The sequence below is a fragment of the Sapajus apella genome, unplaced genomic scaffold (assembly GCF_009761245.1).
Source record: "Sapajus apella isolate SASKATOON/1434 unplaced genomic scaffold, GSC_monkey_1.0 scaffold28, whole genome shotgun sequence".
Taxonomy (NCBI): Eukaryota; Metazoa; Chordata; class Mammalia; order Primates; family Cebidae; genus Sapajus; species Sapajus apella.
Window position 1 is genome coordinate 22,140,800 of NW_022436968.1, and position 23,310 is coordinate 22,164,109.

Consider the following 23,310-nt stretch of genomic DNA (forward strand, 5'->3'; position numbering starts at 1 on the left):
CCCTCAACTGATAAATGGATAACCCAAAGGTATTATATCCATATAACAGAATATCATTCAGCCATAAAAAGGAACGAAGTACAAATACACACTATAACATTATACTAAGTGAAAGAAGTAACAAAAGACCACATACTGCATGATTAAATTTATATAAAATGCCCAGAATAGAGAAATACACAGACAGAAAATAGATGAGTGGTTGCCAAGGGCTAGAAGAGAGAAAAATGGGAAGTGACTATTCATGGGTACCGAGTTTTTTCTTTTTTTGATAGGGTCTCGCTCTGTCACCCAATTGGAGTGCAGTGGTGCAATCTTGGCTCACTGCAATCTCCGCCTCCTGTGTTCAAGCGATTCTTGTGCCTCAGCCTCCCGAGCAGCTGGAATTACAGGTGTCCGCCACCATGCCCGGCTAACTTTGTGTATTTTTTTGTAGAGACGAGGTTTCACCATGTTGGCCAGGCTGGTATTGAACTCCTGACCTCAGGTGATCCACCCGCCTCAGCCTTCCAAAGTGTTGAGATTACAGGCTTGAGTCACCATGCCTGACTGAGTACTGGGTTTTTTCTTAGGATTAATGAAAAAGCTCTAAAATTAGACAGAGGCAATATTGAATAACCTTATGAATTCCACTGAATTGTACCTTTTTAAAAAAAAGGAACAATGAATGCCTTCAAAATTCTGCAAGATGATTATTTTCAACTTAAAATTCCAAATACAAACTTAAATATTGGGATAATAGTAAAGGGAAAGGGGCCCTTGGGCTAGGGTAGGGTAGGAGAGCAGGTGCTCTAATAAAGAGAGCTAACTCCTCAACTATCATAACAGAAAGGTAGTATTTAGTGTTTAAAATGTAAACATGAGGCCTAGCACGGTGGCTCATGCCTGTAATCCCAGCACTTTGGGAGGCCGAGGTGGGCGGATCACTTGAGGTCAGGAGTTCGAGACCAGCCTGGCCAACATGGTAAAACCCTATCTCTATTAAAATACAAAAAAATTAGCTGGGCCTGGTGGCGGGTGCCTGTAATCCCAGCTACTCAGGAGGCTGAGGCAGGAGTATAGCTTGAACCTGGAAGGCAGAGGTTACAGTGAGCCGAGATCGCACCACTGCACTTCAGCCTGGGTGACAGAGTGAGACTCTGTCTCAAAAAAAAAAAGACTATCTCTGAGAAATGAGGCCCACAAAGGCCAGAACTGATACATTTGATTTTTTATAGTCTCTGCATTTATTACTTTAATATAAATTTTAAATGATTATTACAAAAGAGAAACACTGTCATACTCTTAAGAAACTAGGGCCAGGCACAGTGGCTCACACCTGTAATCCTAGTGTTTTGGGAGGCCAAAATGGGAGGATTACTTGAGACCAGGGGTTCTGAGACCAGCCCAGGCAACAAAGTGAGACCTAGTCTCTATCCCCTCAAAAATTCTTTTAATTAGCCAGTCTTGGTGGTGCACGCCTGTAGTCCCAACTACTCTGGAAGCTATGGGAGGAGGATCGCTTGAGCCCAGGAGTTCCAAGGTCACAGTGAGCTGTGATCACACCTCTGCACTCGAGCCTGGGTGACAGAAAATAATTTTTAATAAAATTAAAAAGAAGAAACTGAGCTACCTAAACAATGTAGTAGAAAAGGCCTAGCACTGGGGACAGAAGACTGGGTATCATGTCCCATGGCATTTATTCTCTGTGTGATCCTGAGCTTACCACTGTGTCTTAGGGTCCTCACCTGTAAAATTGAGGCTAAAATTACCTGTGTCAAGAGAATCAAACAAAACAAATGCGTTTTAAGTAGATTAAAAAGTATTGTTTTAAAATTTTCTAAATTATAGATTAAATACTATCTCCCTAACACTGCAACTACCCAAATATTTTAGATCTTTATCAAAGAGATATTCATCACTACTGCTAAATTGTCTGTCTCCAGGATTTACTTTAAGTTGATTCACCTGGACTGGGGACCAGACTAGAAAAGACTCCAGGGATAACTCTATAATCCACCAGCTAAATAAAGCAATGTGCTTATTCCCCTGAGAGTACATTGTCTTTTAGAAATTTTGTGTATGGTTACCTTTGCATGTCTGTACATCAATTACCATAAAAAAACAACAAAAACAACAATAAAAACTACCAAACACATTTACCTTCACAGTCAAATCTTCATTACCCAGCGTGACATAAACTTGAATAGGGGGGTAAACACCTTTGTCGGCATGGTGTTCCATAGTTGCTCTCATTGCATTCTGAAATACGTTAGGGTTATATTAAAAACACAGCTTTTTAAAAAAGAGAAACTGTTAATTTTCAAGTACATATATACTATTTGAAGTTTTTAAGTTTGATGGAAATATGCCAAAGAAGTACAATTTTTATAACCACATTTAAAGTTTTTTTTTTTTAATACAGTCAATTTGGGGGGAGATTTAAAGGATATTCTGACAAAAGATTTCAACTAAATTCTGCATATTTTCCAAAGTCAGACTTCAAAACACTTTTAACTAGTTTACATTAAAGCAGAAAACTGTCACTTTTTTAATTTTAGTAAATGCTGGGCAAAACATTTTTGAAAATGTTGTTTCAGCTATTTTTAGAACTATTAAAAAACTCACAAATTTCTTCAAAGGAAAAAAATTTTTTCATATAGTAGTAACAGCAATGGCTGTATTTGATGGAGCAATGAATCCCTTTATTTCTAGTTCGAAATTAAGGATATTGACATTGAAAAGCTGCTTTCCTAATTTCTAAAGGAAATTAGGGAATTATGTACACAATGCCAACATATGAGAAGCCTTAAACAATAACATGACATGCGGCATTGCAGTAGAAAATGATACAGACTAGACGTAACTAAAAAGGCATCTGAATTTGGAAGTAAGAGTGTGTGGCCCAAGCACAGCAATTGCAATTGTGTCCCCTTATGGAGGAAATTCCATCATTTCTACCCAAGGCAGTTTAAGATTAAGTTCTAGATGAAAGTCTATGTACAATATGTAATATAACATGGAATACTTCAATCACAGGGCACAAGATCTTTATGCGACTGGAATTTCAAGGAAAAAATTTGTGTTAATGCTTTAAGTGCCCGTCACTACTTGTTTAACCATTTAGATAAAAAGATTTTGGGGCCAGGTGCAGTGGCTCATGCCTGTAATCCCAACACTCTGGGAATCCAAGGCAGGACAACTGCTTGAGGCCAGGAGTTCAAGGGCAGCTTGGGTAACAGAGTGAGACCTCAGCTCTACAAAAAATAAAATAAATATATTAAAAAATATTATGTAAGGTATTAAATACATTTTTGCTGTCTTCGAAGAAAGTATTCTGGTGGTGCTCTAAGATATTCAGTCAGTTTTTCTGTGTTTCAGTACACTTTTCCTTTACGTTATCAGATTGAAAGCCATCTCTCTTCTAGTTTGCTGCTGGCTGATGAAACAGAACTAAAGAGAGATTACAGGCTTCTGATGGAGGGAAGTTGTTTTCAGCCACCAGGACCTGTGTCACACACTCCTCGCCCATTTTCCTGTCAACCAGCAAGTATCATTGGTGGGGGAAAAAAAGATACTCTCAACATTACCAGCATAATTTAGTTTTCAAAATTTGTTGTAAAGAGCAAGGATAATAGCAGAAGCCCTGTCAGTCAATATAAATGACCTCCCTCTCCCAAGAAAAACCAGACCAAAGAAAGGATTCTGGTCCTTTAAGGACAGAAAGTTGAGAATCACTATTCTAAATGCTGTTTTATAAATATGCAAAGATAACTTTACAGAGCACCTATATGTAATCTGCTGCCATTGTACCGGTATGTTATTCCCAATCTTCATAAACAATCCTGGACAGTATTCTTGTTTTACAGAAAAGGAAACTGAGGCTCAGAGAGGTTGGGTGACTTGCCCAAGGTCACATACATATTAAGTGCCACAATTGGGATTCAAACCCAGGTCTTTCTGACTCCAAAGTCTGAGCTCACCACTACAAGGAGGTGCCTGCCTGTGTTGATAAAAGGGTGACCTCCAGCAATGTGATAGGATACTGACACGAAATGGCACTTCTTAATAGGAGAACCTAGTGGAATATTTGACTTTTAGAGCAGATTCCTAATTTCAGAAAAGTACTGGTAAAGGTTATGTAACACTATTTTACAAACCTTGAAAAGTTCAAACACCATGTGATAGAGATGGGATGGTACATAAACCACTTGTATTGGCTGTCCTGGTGATTTTGCTACAGAGCAGAAGAGAAAAATATGAAAGTACAGAGAGATGTGCTTAAAGCATTTTTAAGAAAAAATTGTGTAGTGATGAAAAGAAAACGTTAACTATGGAGGACAGTATCATTTGGGGGAGAACTGCCACATCATTTCTTCAATGCATTAGTGTTTGAACCTATGCCCACAAATATTTACAACTGACAAGAGTCCTGTGGTCACTTCTCACAACCCTACACAGCAATTGAACCAACCCATGTACCCATTTTTCTCCAGGATGGTAAAGTCTTTTTAAAAGATCACTCAACTTTCAGGTAGGAATTTAACCTTCCTGTCCATAAATTCCACAGTCCAATTCACATACATACATTCTTTTTTTTTTTTTTTTGAGACAGAGTTTCGCTCTTGTTACCCAGGCTGGAGTGCAATGGCGTGATCTCGGCTCACCGCAACCTCCATCTCCTGGGTTCAAGCAATTCTCCTGCCTCAGCCTCCCGAGTAGCTGGGACTACAGGCGTGTGCCACCATGCCCAGCTAATTTTTGTATTTTTAGTAGAGACGGGGTTTCACCATATTGGCCAGGCTGGTATCGATCTCCTGACCTATGATCCACTTTGGCCTCCCAAAGTGCTGGGATTACAGGAGTGAACCACTGCACCCAGCCATACATTCAAGAAGCCATTTTCTAAATGTTTCACCTTGGCGGAATATTGTTTTATTTCAGGCATTTCGATGGATATAAAGCTGAATAAAAAAATATAAGTTAGCATCAATTTCTCGAGACAGTAATTAACTCTACATTTAAACACTTAATAGGAGTCCCACTAGGGGTGGTGATAGGGGTGTTTATAAAACACACATTTAATAGAACACAGGAGTAAGACTCATAATACCTTAGAATTCTAATTCAACCAATAAATCCTTCTTCTGACTAAACTCCCTCTTAGAAACACGAATGGGACATCTGGAAATTGCTCACAGTAGTTCAGGTTCGCAAACTATCACTTGTACATTGTGATCGTTATTTATCAAATGCTATGCTACCATTATGGATCTGAAGAGTTAATATGGCTTTAGAAAACCACCAAGCAATTCTATTTTCAATTGTGTAACTTCACTGCTCTCTCGCTCTAAGGTCCAGAATTCAGCTTAGTAAAAGCCTATTTCGTTTTATTCTTCCCACCACACCTTCTTAAAGTGTCATTGTAGGAAATGTTTTTCTCTGTCAAACTACCATGCCTCAGAAAAGAGACTCATCAATCCCCTTGCAAGGCATCTAAACCCTTTTTGTCCAAAAAGCACTAATCAAGTTAAAAAGAAAACCATCAGAGACTAACAGATTCTCAAATAGATCAGCATCTTTGTTTCCTCTTTTAAAACCCCAATCTTTCTACGTCCTCAACAACAGAAAATTATTTACAACTCATGAAGTAGATTACATTACTGAAGTGCATGTAAAAGTCAAATGTAACTTTCTTGGCATCATTTTTTATCTATGACTAAACAGAAAATAAAAAATAAGCAAAGAATCAAAGTTATCAATTAAAAATAAAGACAATGAGGCACAAAAAGTCATTTTTTTCATAATCTGACTAAATTACATATATATATTTGTATATACACTTTTTACATGATTACTTTCCTTTAGCCTTCATATCCAATGCAGTTGAGGAAAAAGTCATCTTCCATTAAAACTTTTAAATTCTTATCCCTTATCAAGTAATCAAAGCACTAATTATTGAGGAAAAGACAACATCAGGCTTACCATTTAGTTCTCCAAGTTCTAGTTCGGGAGAGTTAATATAATACAAATCACACAGATGCCTAGCATTTTCATAGCCATCTAGTGTGAATAAAAACAAAAAGAAAAGATTTAATAAATACACTTCTGTTTCATGCATTAAGATGGCAATAGTATTGACAAGTGAAAATCTTAAACTTTCTACAAAAGAAAATATACTTTGATAGTTTGGGGAAAGTCTTTGGTTGTTTTTGGTAGAGACATAGTCTCACTATGTTGCTCAGGTCTTTTTTTTTTTAAGTGAAAGATACCCTCAACAAAGCTCAGTGGCTCATGCCTGTAATCCCAGCACTTTGGGAGGCTGAGGCAGACAGGAGTTCCAGACCAGCCTGGCCAACATGGTGAAAGCCCGTCTGCACTAAAGATACAAAAATTAGCTAGGCGTAGTGTTGGGCGCCTGTAATCCCAGCTACTGGGGAGACTGAGGCAGGTGAATCGCTTGAACTCAAGAGGCAGAGGATGCAGTGAGCTGAGACGGCATCACTGCACTCCAGCCTGGGCAACAGAGTGAGACCCTGTCTCAACAACAACAAAAAGGTTTATCACCAAACTTTGCCTAACAAATAATTATATCAAAAAAATAGTCATCCTATACATAATGCACAAATAATACTATAAAGTTATTTTCAAACCCACACATTTGTGCCTACCATTTTATCTCATGATATAAACAGCTGCTTTAATAGTAAGAAATAACAATCAATAATTTTGATTTTTTTATCTTTTTTGCAAGGAGAAATGTTAGTATTTACCTTTAATAACTTCAACTACATTGCAGTTTGGATTTATGCTTCCAATGTGTTTTCGATGAGATGGACTTCCTTTGCCTTTTCCACCAAATAATAAAGCTATCCAAAAATAAAAAACAAACAAAATAAGCTAACCTACCTAATGCTCTTTTCCAAATGTGAATACTGTTTCAATTGTACCAAACAGTAGAACAAATATTTTCTTTTAGGATAAACATAGTATTTTACATTAAATAAAAATACCTTTCTTGATGGCAATCTATTTACTTTTCTTAATTAGCAAAAAAGTAAAACTAAATTTTCTACCTAAAAGGAAGTTTTCTAAATAAATTTAAAATATGCCAACACATCTTATTTAGCCGCTTCTCTTGACTGAGGACACTTACAGTGCTGATTGAGTAACATTCTAATTGAAATGCGACTCATGTAGAATCGATCCAAAAAGTACTGAACATTCTGGCTGGTGACAGGATCCACCCCAAAGCTCTCCTTGTATTCAATCACACCCTGGGCCATCGTAGGAATGACATCATTGTGTCGGTTTCTGATCCGTATCACAGTATCTGTAAAGCTAAACAAACCCATCTGTCAAAATGGCCAAATATTTTGACAAGTAAGTTTAATACAAAAATATAAGTTTAACAAACTATACTAGAAAAAAAAAATCCCCAATTTGTAAAAGGAAAATCAGTTCATGTTTTCCTATACTTACTTACATGTATTTCAGATCATAAAATATACCAAATCCATTAAAGTAGAAGGACCTTCAAAATAAAACTTTCAAAATTTAATTATTTTCTTGGATTCCTAAGAATAAGGCTGCCACAAAATATAATCCTAAAAATGTTAATGGTTTTCTTTAACTGCTATCAACTAAGGTCATCTGAGCACTGGCTATGAGGATGGTATTCCAGAGACATTCTGCATAGAAGACAAAGCACTCGCCTCTAGGGAACACATGCTCTGTAAGGAATCAAGACGAATGAGCCAATAAAGCCTGCCTGTTTTGGAACTCTTCCCTAGGGTTCAAAGAGAGAAAGAAACACTTAGGACAGAAAAACAGAAAAGAATTCTCATTTCATTCATCTTATGAGTTTATTAAATGGGAGAGGAAAAGTAAACAATTAAAAGACAAATCTTCAAATCATCTAGCCTTCCCACTTCTGTCACTTAGAAGACATTACATGGTTAAAGAAATAAATAAAAGAGAAAAAAGGCTTAATTAGCAGTAACAAAACCAATTTTCTAACATAACCATCTGAATGTACACTTCCAAATGAGTGCTTTCTTATTCAAAGTCATCATCCTGAGTATTATTAACTTATTCCAATGTTTCTACTGCTTAAAAGATTTTTGAAATTCCTAGCTTGTAATGAGCTTCAAAACAAGACCGTTAAACCAAAATACAAACAACAAAACTCTTCGAAAACAACTCCTCATTCTAGTCACTTTTTATTCATTTATTTTCTTTTTCCTTAAAAGAAACACAAATCTGTATTATTCTGCTTAACTACTCAATTTATTTTCTACAGCTCTGAATGACTGTTTTCAGAAGGCTCTATAGCATAATGGTTACTTTTAAATTAAGACTGCTTGGATTCTACCATTTGCTAGCCATGTAGCCTTAAGCTACTTTACCCTCTTTGTGCACAAATAGCATTATTTCAATGAACTGTTTCAAAGATTAAAAAACATTCATGTGGGATTTGCTCAATATCTAGGCAAGGAGTAAACTCTTGCTGAATGTTATTTTCAGATTAAAATGTTAAAAAAATGAAGTGTTACTGTACCCTTTAAAGACAGTCCAAAAAATATGTATAACTGAGGACAAGAAGTGGTCATTACAATGTCAGTACCCTTCATTGCAATGAGCAGGTAGCTGCATAAGGCAAATACTTCGGTTTATCAATTACGGTACAGGGGTTATTAAACCTGTCATATTACTTACATCATCTTACAAGCCATAGAGCATAAACTAGAGACCTGCAATCATGTTCTTATCGGCCTTTGGTGTTTAAAAAATTTTTAATTAGTTGCGCATCTTTCAAAATTGAGAGATTTTACATTACAAATCTAGACTTGTAGCTTTCCTTTAAAACCAGAAAACAATCAGATGATCTAGACAGCATTCACATGGCAAAGATCAGCTGGGGCTGAAGGTGGCTGTCCATTAGAAGGAGCATGTACTCTCCAGGTTAACAGTCCAACTGGCACTGAGACCACACCTACATTCCATTAATCAGCACACCTCAACTTCATCTTTTGTTAAAGAGGAACATGAAGCATTTCTTATGCCTAGTCAAATTTACTGATTTATGTTATTTGCCCTGCCTGTATGGGCTGCTATAGTCACATATATCGTAGGTTGTAAAGCAGTAGAAGCCTAAAAGTTAATCAATTTTCTCAAAGTAACCTAATAGTAGGTTTAAGCTAAATACATTTACATTTTTTGAATGATGTTTAAGGGATGTAAAAATTGTATTCAGGATAGGGTCAAAACAGTGAACTCACTCATAAATAGCTTTAGCATCCTCAGCGCTTTTGTCCTTAAAATCAAGAAGCTCCTGAAGACTCTGGATATACCTAAAATGCAGATCAATAGGATAAGGTCATTCTTTTATATTCTGAGAGTTCAGTATCGTGAAAATTAGCTCAAAAGCTATTTTTAGCATTTTATAATTTTTAATTTAGAATACTGCTATAAATTATGGTTGAAGTAGAATTTTTACAATCATGCACATTTGAGCAAAGTGCTGAGAACAAATAGAAGAAGGTGCACATTTTCTCCTAAAAGCATAGGTCAAATTTAAGAATTTTAAGCTTTTTCTATTCCATTTTAAGTTGTATATCTTAAAATTGTATTTAATTTTTTTAAAATTTACCTCTGTACATTACAGTATATATATACTGATTATGCTGAGGTCTGACTGTCACCAGTAACTATGTGATCTTGGGTAAATGACTTAATTTGTCTTATTATCACTAAAATGAAGACAGTCTCTCTTGCTCTAAGACTCTAACTTAAATATCTGTGCTTTAAAATCTTAATTTTAGACGTTTATGTCCAATCAACAAATACTTATTGAAAGCCTACAATCTACTACATGGTTCTTTTAAATGTGACAAAAACCACAAAGTCATGAAAATGTAGATTTTAAATTTATCTAGCAATTCAAGGTATCAAAGTACCTGTTAAGAAATTAGCAAAATAAGGAAGGGCAAATGACTTTCTGATGGTCTTGCAGGCAAGTAAAAAGGCACTGCAGGGTCACAGCTAAAAATAACTTGCTACCACTCAATTACTTTGACAGTGTAAGGGTCTGCTCCACTTGGCTGTAAGCACTTTATCTGCAACTGCCCTAACTTAGCAGGCATCTAGGAGCAATCAAAGTGCTTTAAAAATCTGTAATTCCATCTGTTGGTTTGGAAAGCTGTTTCTGGCAAGTAATATGTCTTACTGCATTCCAAAGTCAAGGGATTCTGATAGCAGCTGCTGCTTTGCTTTAACCCTTAATTTCCTCTTAATTGGCAAGAACAGCTATGTTCTCTATCCAAGAGATATCTGAGTAACTACAACAAGCAACGATCAGACTTCATGACTGATATGCTTCAAAAAGCAGCATATTCTACTTCTAATGAAGAATTTTTTTTATAACAGGAAAAATCTTCCATGGAATATTATATTTTCTCCTTCATATGCCATCATAATTCCCTAACAAATGCTTCCCATTTAAACTATACATAACTATTCCATACTTGGACTAGACACCTTCTGATTATCATATATGCAGCCGTCATACCTTTTCTGCATTTTTAAAATTGAGATTAGATCAACTTCTCCTATACACTATAATGCCTACAAAAAGAAAACTTGAATCTCCATGAATCATAACTGGGAAATGCCCTTCGGCTAAAGTCTCTCCATTTAACTTAACTCTGGGCAACTCATTTGTTTGAAGTGTATAGTGCTTAGGAGAACAACACTTTTAAATCAATCACATTAACAAAGGCTGTATATAGGTGGCTCCATGAGTATATACCCTTAACATCTCTACTCATCTTTGGGAAGTAGGCTACATAGAGGCCACAGTTTTTCTACATGAGTCCAAAAACTTCTAATTGTTTTAAAACAGAAAAATAAAAGTTTTAACTTTTGCCGTTTATAAAAAGAGATCCTTCAATAAATAAATAGTTTATTAGAAATACATAAACCCTTTCATATATTTCATAATTCTGACTAAAGCATGGTATAGCAGAGACGGACAAATGTGGGTCTGAACACCAACTCCACTGTCAATAGTACTGCCTTATGCAAAAGACTTAACCCTTATGTGCCTCAGCAGCCTCATCTGTAAAATGAAGATAATTGGCCAAGCGCAGTGGCTCATGCCTGTAATCCCAACATTTTGGGAAGCTAAGGCAGGAGGATTGCTTGAGCCCAGGAGTTCACAGCCTGCGTGGGCAAAAAAATGAGACCCCCATCTCTACAAAAAATAAAAAGAATTGGTGAAGTATGGTGGGACATGGCTGTGGTCTCAGCTACTGGGGAGGCTAAAGCAGAAGGATCTCCTGAGCCCAGGAGGTCAAGACTGCAGTGAGCCATGATCAAACTACTGCACACTAGCCTAGGTGACAGAGGGATACCCTGTCTCTAAAAAGAAAATAGATTAATTTTAAAAATAATAAACAGGCTGGGCACAATGGCTCATGCCCATAATTCCAGCACTTTAAGAGGCCCAGGTGGGCAAATCCCTTGAGCTCAGAATTTCGAGACCAGCCTAGGAAACATGGCAAAACCCCGTTTCTGCTAAAAATATAAAAATTGGCTGGGTGTGGCTTGCGCCTGTGGTCCCAGCTACTCAGGAGGCTGAGGTGAGAGGATCACCTGAGCTGGGGAGGCGGAGGTTGCAGTGATCCAAGTCGTGATCACCACTGCACTCCAACCTGGGCAACAGAGTGAGAACCTGTCTCAAAAAAATAAGTAAATAGGCCAGGTGCAGTGGCTCACACCTGTAATCCCAGCACTTTGAGAAGCCGAGGTGGGAGGATCACCTGAGGTCAGGAGTTTGAGGCCAGCCTGGTGAAACCCTGGTCTCTACTAAAAATACAAAAATTAGCCAGGTATGGTGATGGGTGCCTATAAGAGCAAGACTCTGCTTCAAAAAAAAAAAAAGTAAATAAAAATAACAACAACAATAAATAAAATGGAATCATACCTACCCTGCAAGGTTGCTGAAGGGATTAAAGGCAATATATATAAATATCTATTTATCAACAAACTGCAGACATTTTTCTTATAATATCCCCGTAGATATTCTAACATAAATCTTAAATTTGGCATCTGTATTTCAGTGCAGTTCTGATTGGTTTTCTCAATATCAAGGAGTTGTAGAGTCCAGGATTCAGGGCAGAAGCCCAAATACAATGCCCCCACTCACCCCCAGCCAAAAGAAGAATACTGCTACTACCTTAAGATTCCGGCTGGGGCCGGGCATGGTGGCTCATGCCTGTAATCCAAGCACTTTGGAGGCCAAGGAGGACGGATCACCTGAGGTTGGGAGTTTAAGACCAGGATAACCAACATGGTGAAACCCCGTCTTATTAAAAAAAAAAAAAAAAGAAAAAGAAAAAATATTCCAGCTGGGCACGGTGGCTCACACCTGTAATACCGGCACTTCGGAAGGCTGAGGCGGGCGAATCACAAGGTCAGGAGGTTGAAACCATGCTGGCCAAAACAGTGAAACCCCGTCTCTACAAAAAATACAAAAATTAGCTGGGCATGGTGGTGCATGCCTGTGACCCCAGCTACTTGCAAGGCTGAGGCAGGAGGATCGCTTGAACCAGGGAGATGGAGGTTGCAGTGAGCTGAGATCATACCACTGCACTGTAGCCTGGCAACACAGCAAAACTCCGTCTCAAAAAAAAAAAAAAAGGATTCCACTGAAGAATAAAAAAGCATTTGCCTGCTGTAACACTGAATAAAGTTCCCAACTCCATCAAAATTGCAAACACAAGATGAGAATCTTACCAGCTTTGTACTAATTGAACAGATGGTGTCCGGAGAAGATTGTCTGGGAGGAGACTTATTTCTTTCATTATATTTGCCAGTCTGACAGGCAACTCTTGACGCAGAAACATAAATGATGTCTTTTCGCAAGCATTCACTGATCCTGAAACCAAACATGATGGGTAAAGCAGTAAGTAGAAGTCATAAGGCAAGACAAGGCAGGAGGCAGAGAGAAAGAGAGAGGGAGTTAACTGGCAAGGTCAGAGGGGTAGAATCACTACAATGGCGCTGGGAATAGGAGGCAAAGATACCCCTGCCTTTGGGAGGCGAGGGATGAGATAATCCAGCCTTCAGAGTTATGACCTTCTAATAGCTCTGTACAGCAATTACAATACTTTTTTGTCTCCCTAACATGCATCCTCATAGTGATCACCCATTTTAGCAGTTAGGTAACCTGGGCATGTCGGAGTAATTTTATAAAATTAACAGAAGAACCTGAAAAAGTCTATCCTGTAAACCCTGTTGCTGCTATCATTTAGAAAATCTGTTTTCTAACTCTAGGTTTAAAAAGGGAAAATGCCTGTCTAAGAAACAGAAACTTTAGGCTGGTTTGAATGCAGTGGTGTTTACAACTAATTGATCACTACCAGTTACAGATTCTTTGTTCCTTGTCCACTCCCACTGCTTCACTTGACTAGCCTTAAAAAAAAATAAAATAAATTGAAAAGTAGAAACAGCGGGCCCGGCAGTGGCTCATGCCTATAATCCCAGCACTTTGGGAGGCCAAGGCAGGAGGACTGTTTGAGCCCAGGAGTTCAAGACAAGCCTGGGCAACACAGTGAGACCTCATATTTATAAAAACTAAAACATAGCCAGGCATGGTGGTGCTTGCCTGTAGTTGTAGCCTTGGGAAGCTCGGGCAGAAATTTGAGGTTACGGTGAGCTATGATAGCACCGCTGCACTCCAGCCAGGGTGACAGAGTAAAACCCTGTCTCAAATAAAAGAAAAATGGGAAATTTTGATGTTTGCATAGGAAGATTCACAGATTCCATATAGAACCACTAATGCTGATTACCATAAGCAAAGAATAAGTGCAGGTCTTAAGCGCAGGTTTCACACGTGTATATATATGGGAAAAAAAAAAGGAGTAAGTGCAGAGGAAAGCTTTCAGGCAACAGAAAGCGAAAACCATCACTGCCTGTTAGTACCAACTTCAAGTAACTCCTATTCAATCGTCTGGGGAAAGCCTCCAGACCTCTCCACTCCCATATCAGGATCCCATTATCACTCCCTAAGCAGAATCATTGTAGAATGTCCTTTGGCAAACAGCTCCATTTAAAGTTAAACTAAAAGGTCTTATTATTCCAGTAATGCATTTGAAACTTACTATTCTTGCTGCTTTAGCAGAGAAAAAGTTAGCAAAAACAAGATTGTCAGTAGTAGAAATTAAGGTATTAAAAGAAAACAGCTTGTTAAAGTTTCATGGCATACTTAGGAACAACACCAAATTCGCCTATTCCTCAAACTAGAGTCATTTTAAAGTCAAAACAAAAACCGAAAGCTTTGAGCCAAAACTTATGCCACTGTAAACCGCAATTTAAACTTGCCAGTCAGGCAGGTATCATTCAATGAAGAAGCCACAATGCAGAAGAAAAACCTTTGTACTCAAATTTTATGAATTCATTAAGGTTTTCCCTTTTCCCCTCATTGCTTTCATATAGGAAGTCAAAGTTAAAATGCCTCAATTTGCAATTCCTTCTACAATTTGAACAGCTTCTAGAGAAAACCAAGATAATATGTGGTAAACTTCACGCATTTTGTCCTCATGTATTCAACACGTGCTCAAGACTTACTTGCTGATGATGAAATGTGCTGTTGGTGCAAACAGTCTTGAGCCACTGGCAAGGAAAACATTCTAAGAAACGTTGGGCCAGTTATAACATGCCTTCCAAATCATCACGCCAATTCTGTGCAATCGTCATATGCAAAACTGAGCATTCATCATCACTGCGCGGAAGCGAAACGCGATTCTCGGGGGTGCCCACGCTCGGCCTTCCACCCGGGCACGACTCCTCGGAAGGGGCCTGGCCGAGCGCGCACCTGCACACGTGCGTCGGAAGGCGGGAGGTCATTCCGCGGCCCCGCTGGTTTGTTTTCAACAATAACTGTCAAAGTCACACGCCCCCGGTTATTTACGCCGCCCGCCAGCCTCGGCACCCCGAGAGAGGAAGGAAGCACCTAAGGCCCTGGGGGCGGAAACGCTGAGGAGGAGGGGTGCGCCTCCGGCGAGAGCCGGCCGGCGCAGACCGGGACCCGGAGAGCGGCTGCAGCTCCCCACTCGGGACCGCTCACAAAGGCCCGAGCTGCGGGCCGCACTCACCGAAGTCCAGGAACTGCTTCATGGAGAGCGGGGACGGCGAGAAGCGCGCGTAGAAGTCCACCTGGCCCGGAACGCCGCGCTCGGACGCCGGGCCGGAGCCCGAGTCCGAGCTGAGGCTGCGGGTGACGCCGGGGCCGGCGGCGCGCAGCCTCGGGCCGGGGCCGGCCAAGGCAGCTCCGCGAAGCAGCCGCGCCAGCCTCATGCCGAGCCCCGCCGGAGGAGTCAAAGCTCGGGCGCCAGGTCCCCGCTCCGCGGCACCGCCGAGTGGTACGTGAGGGACGTGGCTGACCGCAGGGGCGGGCAGCGGCTGTCACCGGCGCGGCCCCCGCCCCCCTCACCGGAGCCCGGCCCCCTGCGCCGCTGGGCCGTGCGCGGAGCGGGAAGGAGGCGGGGAGAGAAAAGGGGCGGGCGCTCGCGGGGCCCGCCCCGTCGCCGGAGTCCCGCCCAGCCCCGCGGAACACGAGGTGCGGAGAGCGCGCCGCTGCGTAACCGGCGCCGAGATCCCGCCCCCGCTGGCTGGTTGTGGGGTGCGCGTGGCTGCGGTCCCCGCGCACGTCGGGACCCGGGACACTAAGAGGCGAGGCGGCGTGGAGCGTCCCCTTCCCCAGCCCTTTTGAAACAGCTCCCACCTTCCTGCTTCCGCTGCCCTCCCAGTCTCAGCCAAAGACTCAAGGACAAGGCGGCGCTCTCTTCCACACACCGCGGTGTCCTGCTGCGAGAGCGTTCCAGAAACGCTTCTCTGATGCAAACCACAGGTTTTCCCGCTCCGGAGAGCTTCAGAGGTCCCCCGCTTGCCAAACAGCGGTACGTAAATACGAATGCTGAACACTGGGACGTGTGGCCCTAAGCAGTATCACTGCGACGGCGGCCCCACCAAAAGGGCTGTGTGCCTCTGAGTGAGCTGTTTAACCCTCTCTGAGCCTCCATCTCTTTACCTAAAAAAGCAGCATAATATCTGTCTCACTTGCTTGCTGTGACATGAGTAGTATAAGGTTAGCCGAGAGAAAGGAGAGTAGACCCAAAGTCAGGCAAGCAAGTTTTATTAACCTGCCCGGCTGCCCCTTAACAATCGGAGGAGGCAGCCCTGAGCCTCCAAAACGCGGGGTTTATATGGGGTGAGGGGGCATAAGGTAGTTTCAGGACTGAGAAAATCTATCAGCTTGTAAGAAGCCCGAAGATAGTTTGTCAGCTTGTGACAGTACATTATCCTATGACTTTTGTGGTGGCAGTTTTAAAAAACAGAATTTTACAGGTATGTGTAAAAGAGGAATTTAAGCAAAGGTGGTTTTTCATGACCTTCCCCACGCTGCCCAAATGACTGTAATCAGGCTTTGCTTAATTGCCTTGCTGTGGCGCCTAGATCGCAATGCAGCTGCAAAGCAATCAGAGCGGCGGGTCACCTACCCCTAACAGGTAGTAGAGCTATCTGTATTAGCACAATGCCAGGGACATACCACCCAATAAATGGCATTTATTTTTTACCATTATTGCTTTTTAAAATTATTACCTTGTTAAGATTTTATCAGAATCACTAATCTGTGTTTTCCCTGAAGCACATTTTACCAAAGGCTTTAGAGAAGATGTTTTTTGATGGCTTTATAACTTTGTTGTATTCGAGTATCAGCAATTCTCTACATTGACTAGGTTTTAGACGGTGATAACAGGTACATAATTTTGTGGACCCTGGAAGTTTGAGATAAGTCTCAGTTAGTGTATAGAGTTTATTTTGCCAAGGTTGACGACACGTGCCTGTGACACAGCCTCAGGAAGTCCCGAGGACATGTGCCCAAGGTGGTCAGGGTACAGCTTGGTTTTATACATTTTAGGGAGACAGGAGACATCAGTCTATACGTAACAAGTACATTGGTTCGGTCCAGAAAGGCGGAACAACTTGAAGCAGGGAGGGAGGCTTCCAGGTCACAGATACGTGAGAGACAAATAGTTGAATTTTTTTTTTTTGAGGTGAAGTCTCCCTCCGTTGACCAGGCTGGAATGCAGTGTCGTGGTCTCTGCTCACTGCAACCTTCGCCTCCTAGGTTCAAGCAATTCTCCTGCCTCAGCCTCCTGAGTAACTGGGATTACAGGCCCCTGCCACCATTACTGGCTAATTTTTGTACTTTTAGTAGAGATGGGGTTTTACCATGTTGGCCAGGCTGGTCTCAAATCCTCACCTCAGGTGATCCACCCACCTTGGCCTCCCAAAGTGCTGGGATTACAAACGTGAGCCATTGTGCCTGGCTTCACCTTCCTCCTTTAGTTTAGCCATTCATCAGAAAATTTATTGAGAACTTACTCTGAGCCAGGTGATAGAAATTCAGTAGTAAAGTTTTCTACCTTCAAGAAGCTTGTAATCTGGGAAGCTGGGGGTTGGGTGTGTGGTAGTTAACTATAAATGCCTATAACATGATCACAGGATTAACTGTAAAGACAGGGATGCAAATGCCTCCATAATTAAAGACTGAGCATATGATTTTAATTAATTTATTTATTTGAAACACCGTTTCACTCTGTCACCCAGGCTGCCTTGCAGTGGACAGTCTCAACTTACTGCAGCCTCTGCCTGTTGGTTCAAGCAATTTTTATTCCTCAGCCTCCCAAGTAGCTGGGATTACAGGTGCACACCACCACACTCTGCTAATTTTTGTATTTTTAGCGGAGACTGGGTTTTCCCGTGTTGGTCAGGCTAGTCTCAAACTCTCAACCTCAGGTGATCCACCCGCCTCAGCCTCCCGAAGTGGTGGGATTACAGGCATGAGCCCGGCGAAATGGTTGTGTTCTTTTGAGTTTCTCATAAGCCTTTCCAAAGAAGGCAATTAAAATATGCATCTAAGTGAGCAGAGGGATGACTTTGAATAGAAAGGGAGGCAGGTTTGCCTTGAGCAGTTCCCATCTTGAATTTCCCTGTAGCTCAGTGATTTGGGGGCCCAAGATATTTATCTTTCACACTTCAATGAGTCTTCATTCTCGTTATGTTTTTCTGGACAACCACACATGGATACGGTATGGGACATTACGTGTTCTTTTGGCCCAGACAGCTTTGTTGAACCTGGTATCAGTGTGCACATCTGGGGTTTCCATCTCTTTCATGGCAAATTTTCAGATATCTTTGAGTGCTGAGTGCCCGAGGGGCACACTTCTTGAAGTCCATTTCAGTGGGATGTGCTTGTGAATGTTGATGGTGTCACCACCTTGTTGATGGCTGAATGGCTCTTCTTCTTCTTACCAACCTTCTGTGGGGCCCAAGTTGGAAAAAAACAATTTTAAGTTGAATATTACACATCCTTAAAATAGTCCCTCAAACATTTCCACACTCTACTCCAGCCTCTGAGGTTGTCTCCTCCTTTATTCTCTCCTTCCTTCTAGATTATTCCCTGAGCTCCAGAGTCTTCTCACTTTATCAGGCACAGCATTATTCAGCACACTTAATCCCTGTTTACAACTTTGCTGCTTTCTGTCTGAGCATTTCAGGATGCTCTGCAGAACATTAACTTGTGTGAAAGAACAAAGACCCAGCAGAAACCTTGTGACTATTTTAGCATGATTTTTTTCTCGCAGGAAGCAATCAGCTGTTGTATAAAATGGTTTTTCTTTTCTCCAAAGTATATTCACCACCCTTCAACCAATATACAGAGAATGTGCATATAAAAGCATGTATTAAATAGCGTCAACTTTTGCTTCTTAGTCAAAGACTTAGGGCCCAGAAACTGGAGAGAACCTTTGAGGACTTTAGTAAACAGCTGTATTACTTCTCTGTTGTTATGGTCTGAATGTGTAGAGATTTTATAATAGCAATGTTATCTATATGAGCAATTAGGGAGGTTAGTGATCTTATGGATTCTGGCTGCATGACTCCTGGGTGATAATTTCTAATCTTACAGCTAATCTTGTTAGTTTACTTATTTTTTGAGATAAGTTCTCTCTCTGTCACACAGGCAAGAGATGCAGTGGCATGATCTTGGCTCACTGCAAACTACGCCTCCTGGACTCAAGTGATGCTCCCCTAAAATTCCTATGTTGAAACTTAATCATCAACATGATACTATTAAGAGGTGGGACCTTTAGGAGGGGATTAAATCATGAGGGCAGAGCCTTAAAAAGGGCCTGAGCATGTGAGTCTGATCCTACCATCTCTTCTGCCATGTGAGTGAAACTGCCTTTGCAAAAATTATAACTGAGAAAATTCTGACAGTGAAGGAGATCTGACCTAACCAACTCCATCTTGCTTCTAACTTCCAAGCTGCCATTATTTGTTCCTGGGTGTTATATGTAAATTTTTGGGGCTACAAAAGAAATAGCACTCATATAAATTTTCTCTCAGCAAGGCAGCTTTACTTTCTGCAGAAAGGGTACACTTGCCAGCAGTTTGCCATGAGAGTACAAAGAACAAAGGAAAGGCAGACATATTTATCCCTTACAGACTGACTCCTACTGCTGTGCCTTGCCTCCATTGGCTGGAGCTGGGCCTCACAATCTAAACTATACCAATTGGCTAACAACTCAAAACTTTTCCTGAAAGGGTAAAGGCAAGAGAGAACAAAGGAAAAGAGGAAGTAGTTTTGGAAAGACTTAAAGAAGCAATAACATTTCCAAATAAGGAAGGGGAATTAACTATGGGCTGAGGCCTGCCTGGGCTTGTCCAGACATGTCAGGGCAAATATCTGGGCTACAGTATAAGAACCAGGAATGGCTGGGCACAGTGGCTCACGCCTGTAATCCCAGCACTTTGGGAGGCTGAGGCAGGCGGATCACGAGGTCAAGAGATCAAGACCATGGTGAAACCCCATCTCTACTAAAAAATAAAAAAATTAGCTGGGTGTGGTGGCACGCACCTGTGGTCCCAGCTACTCAAGAGGCTGAGGCAGGAGAATTGCTTGAACCTGGGAGGCAGAGGTTGCAGTGAGCAAAGATCGTGCCACTGCACTCCGACCTGGTGCCTGGCAACAGAGCAAGACTCTGTCTTTAAAAAAAAAAAAAAAAAAAGAATGCAGAATGTCCCTATTTCTATATAATAACAGCTACTTAGGATTATTAACAAAAGGTATTAGAGTAAATCAACCTTTGAAGAAGTTATTATTTATTCTTAATAAGCTAAGAATAAAGCTTTCAAGAGGAGCTTCTATTTACTTTTATTTTCTACACTGGGCATAGGCCAAACTAACTTTGGGAGGAATTTAGTTTCTGTATTAACTTTGAAACAAAGATGATAACAGCTTCTCCTTGAAACAAACCCCCAGGTTTCCTGGGGACCAGACCACCTTTGTTAAACTAACAAATTAGGCCAGGCACAATGGTTCACACCTGTACTCCCAGCACTTTGGGGGGCCAAAGCAGGAGGATTGGGTAAGTTCAGGAGTTTGAGACCAGGATGGGTAACACAGTGAGACCTTGTCTCTACAAAAAACAAACAAAATTAGCTGGGCATGGTGACACGTGCCTGTAGTGCTTCGTGGGGGGCATCACTTGAGCCCAGGAGTTGTAGTTTGCAGTGAGCCAAGATCATGCCACTGCATTTCTGCTTGTGTGACAGAGCGAGACCTTGTCCCAAAAAATAAGTAAACTAACAAATTAGCTGTAAGATTAGAAATTATAACCCAGGAGTCGTGCAGCCAGAGTCCACAAGATCACTAACCTCCCTAATTGCTTGTATAGATAACATTGCTACTATAAAACCTAACACTGGTGTTTGAGTTATTTTTCAAACCCTGAATTTCAGTGGACCAGCCAGAACCACACAGATAAGTAAAATAACTCATCTGGTCTTGTGGCCCCCACCCAGAAACTCACTCAGCATAAGATGACAGCTTTGACTCCCTATAATTTTATTCCTGACCCAACCAATCAGCATTCCCCATTCTGTAACCTGCTCTCCACCAAACTGTGTTTAAAAAACCCTAGCCTCTGAATTTTTGGGAAATTGACTTGAGTAGTAATAAAATTCTGGTTTTCCATTTAGCCGGTTCTACATGCATTAAACTGTCTATTGCAATTCCTCTGTCTTGAGAAATTGGCTCTATCTGGGCAGCAGGCAAGAGAAACCTGTTGGGTGGTTACATGACTACGCAGCAAGGAAGCCCTTACCAGACTCTGAAAGCTGGCACCTTGATCTTGAACTTCCCAGCCTCTAGAACTGTAAGAAAACTAATTTATATCATTTATAAATTACCCAGACTGAGGTATTTTTTTTATAGCACCACTAACAGACTAAGACACATATGTAGATATAAAGTATAATAATACAAGCTTCTATAAATTTTTATAATAGCAGACATGAGCCAGCCCCTGTAAATTGAGAATTTATGATCCATATTGGACTGATTTGACTGAAAGGGATGGATAAAGCAATACAAAAAAGCTAGACTGTCACCCTGTCCCCAGTACCCTTTGGGTTCATGAGGTTCAGAAGACAAAAGTCATATTTTTTCCCCTGACTCCTTTCTGCCAGGCTATAATTTGTGTTTCTCTAAGTGTGGCCACAGCTTCCTATCCTTGTCCAGTATCTCTAGAGATAGTACTAATTTTTCTCTGTTGCTGATTGGGTGCTAACCAGCCTTGGAAGTTTAATTCTGCCCACACTTCTATAAATAGTTCCTTCATTAAAGACTCTTCAAGTTCCCTTTTGAGTGTGGTATCATTTCCTGCCCTAGAACCCTTTTTGATATGCTGAAAAAATAATTTTCAAAAAAGGTAAAATCATGACTCATGCAGCTATAAAATGAACATGTGCCAAAAATTTTATTTAATACATTAATTAGATGAGGAAACCAGAAAATATAACCAGTTCAAAGGAGAAGTCCAAAAACAAACAGGAATACAGAAAATTTTGCAGAGGCTGCAAAACTAGCTCCTTCCTTGGGAATCATGGAGGGTTGCCCTTCTACCTGATGGAATTTATTTGCACAGGTATAGGTAAGAATTATTTGCATTGTTACCAGTTATCTGAAATTTACAGAGTTGTAAAATAGCTCAAAGACAGTGAATCAAAATCAGATTCCCTGAAAAGTTGTGCTTTAAACAATACATAATATTCCACTGAAGCATAATTTTTCTCTATGTATGTAAGGGTAATTGCCGAGTTTAAAATGAGGAAACTGAGGCCAGTATAAGAAAATTAAATGCCAATTTATTCAGCTCCCCTGCGAGGTTCTATGGTCCGGTAAAAGGGCCAGAGAAGTGCTGATTTCCTGGGGTGGGGGGCAGTTTATGGCTAGGAGGAACGAGCAACAGCAGGACGCCCCCTGATTGGGTCCAGGGGAGCGGGATTGAGATGGGGTGGGCCCCTATTGGTTGGTGGGTTGTTGGGTGGGTTTTCTGGTGTGAGAGCTGGCCAGGGTTGCATCAGCCGGAGCCTTCCAGGGGAGCCATGCAGCAGAACTAGGTGCCAGGTGCAGAGTCAGGTGCTGAGGGCAGAGGTGGATGTGTCCGGCCTCCGGGCGAGGCAACTGACCTTACAGTATACATTTGCCTTCTTTCTTTAAAGGGTACTTTGATTCAGGTAATTATTTGTGTAGTGATAGGAGGGCATCCTATTCACCAGGATTTATTTATTTAGCTTTGAAATGCTGCTGGAGTAGAAGAAGAGATCTCCAGGGAAAGCTTAGAACAGCTTTGGAGGAAGCTAGGAGAGGAATTCACTTTGTAGAGGGAAGGGGGAGGAGGCAGAAGATTGCAAAGGCTATTCACAATGTGAACACTCCTTATAACCCAAACCTTCAGTAAACTTTACAAAAAAAAAAAAAGATTATCGAGACTGAATCTTTTATGACTTGTGCTTTTGTGAAAATTGGAGAAAAGGATGATTTTTTTTTTTAATGAGAATTTGAGGCAATGGGAACAGACCGCATATAAAGAGTCTGAGTGGTGGTGGCATGGGGGACTATGAATGAGACTATGAGCCTTAAGAATTTACAGACGGGGACAGGGAGAGAACTTTAGACTTTCACAAACTGAAACTAGTAATGTTAAAAGATAAGTTTTGGCACATTAAAAGTTTTAAAAATTTATTTGAACTGTTGATTTAAAAAAAAAGTCAAGGCCGGGCGTGGTGGCTCACGCCTATAATCCCAGCACTTTGGGAGGCCGAGGCGGGTGGATCACGAGGTCAAGAGATCGAGACCATCCTGATCAACATGGTGAAACCCCGTCTCTACTAAAAATACAAAAATTAACTGGTCAT

General features: G+C 40.9%; 1 protein-coding gene across 2 annotated transcripts in view; it reads right to left on the minus strand.

Moving 5' to 3' along the window:
- PDK1 (pyruvate dehydrogenase kinase 1) overlaps window positions 1–15,524 on the minus strand; it is a 37,130-nt gene extending 21,606 nt beyond the window's left edge. The window contains exons 1-8 of one of the 2 annotated variants that reach the window (XM_032292940.1): window positions 15,138–15,524; window positions 12,778–12,919; window positions 9,261–9,332; window positions 7,136–7,320; window positions 6,753–6,848; window positions 5,965–6,042; window positions 4,140–4,216; window positions 2,143–2,241 (exon numbers count right to left, since the gene is read on the minus strand). In XM_032292940.1, coding sequence (XP_032148831.1) covers window positions 2,143–2,241; window positions 4,140–4,216; window positions 5,965–6,042; window positions 6,753–6,848; window positions 7,136–7,320; window positions 9,261–9,332; window positions 12,778–12,919; window positions 15,138–15,339 — 951 coding nt within the window. In that variant the 5' untranslated portion in view covers window positions 15,340–15,524. Of the gene's footprint in view, window positions 1–2,142; window positions 2,242–4,139; window positions 4,217–5,964; window positions 6,043–6,752; window positions 6,849–7,135; window positions 7,321–9,260; window positions 9,333–12,777; window positions 12,920–14,610; window positions 15,007–15,137 lie in introns of those variants that run through there. The other variant, XM_032292941.1, reaches the window with a different exon arrangement.
- Between the last annotated feature and the right edge of the window lie 7,786 nt (window positions 15,525–23,310).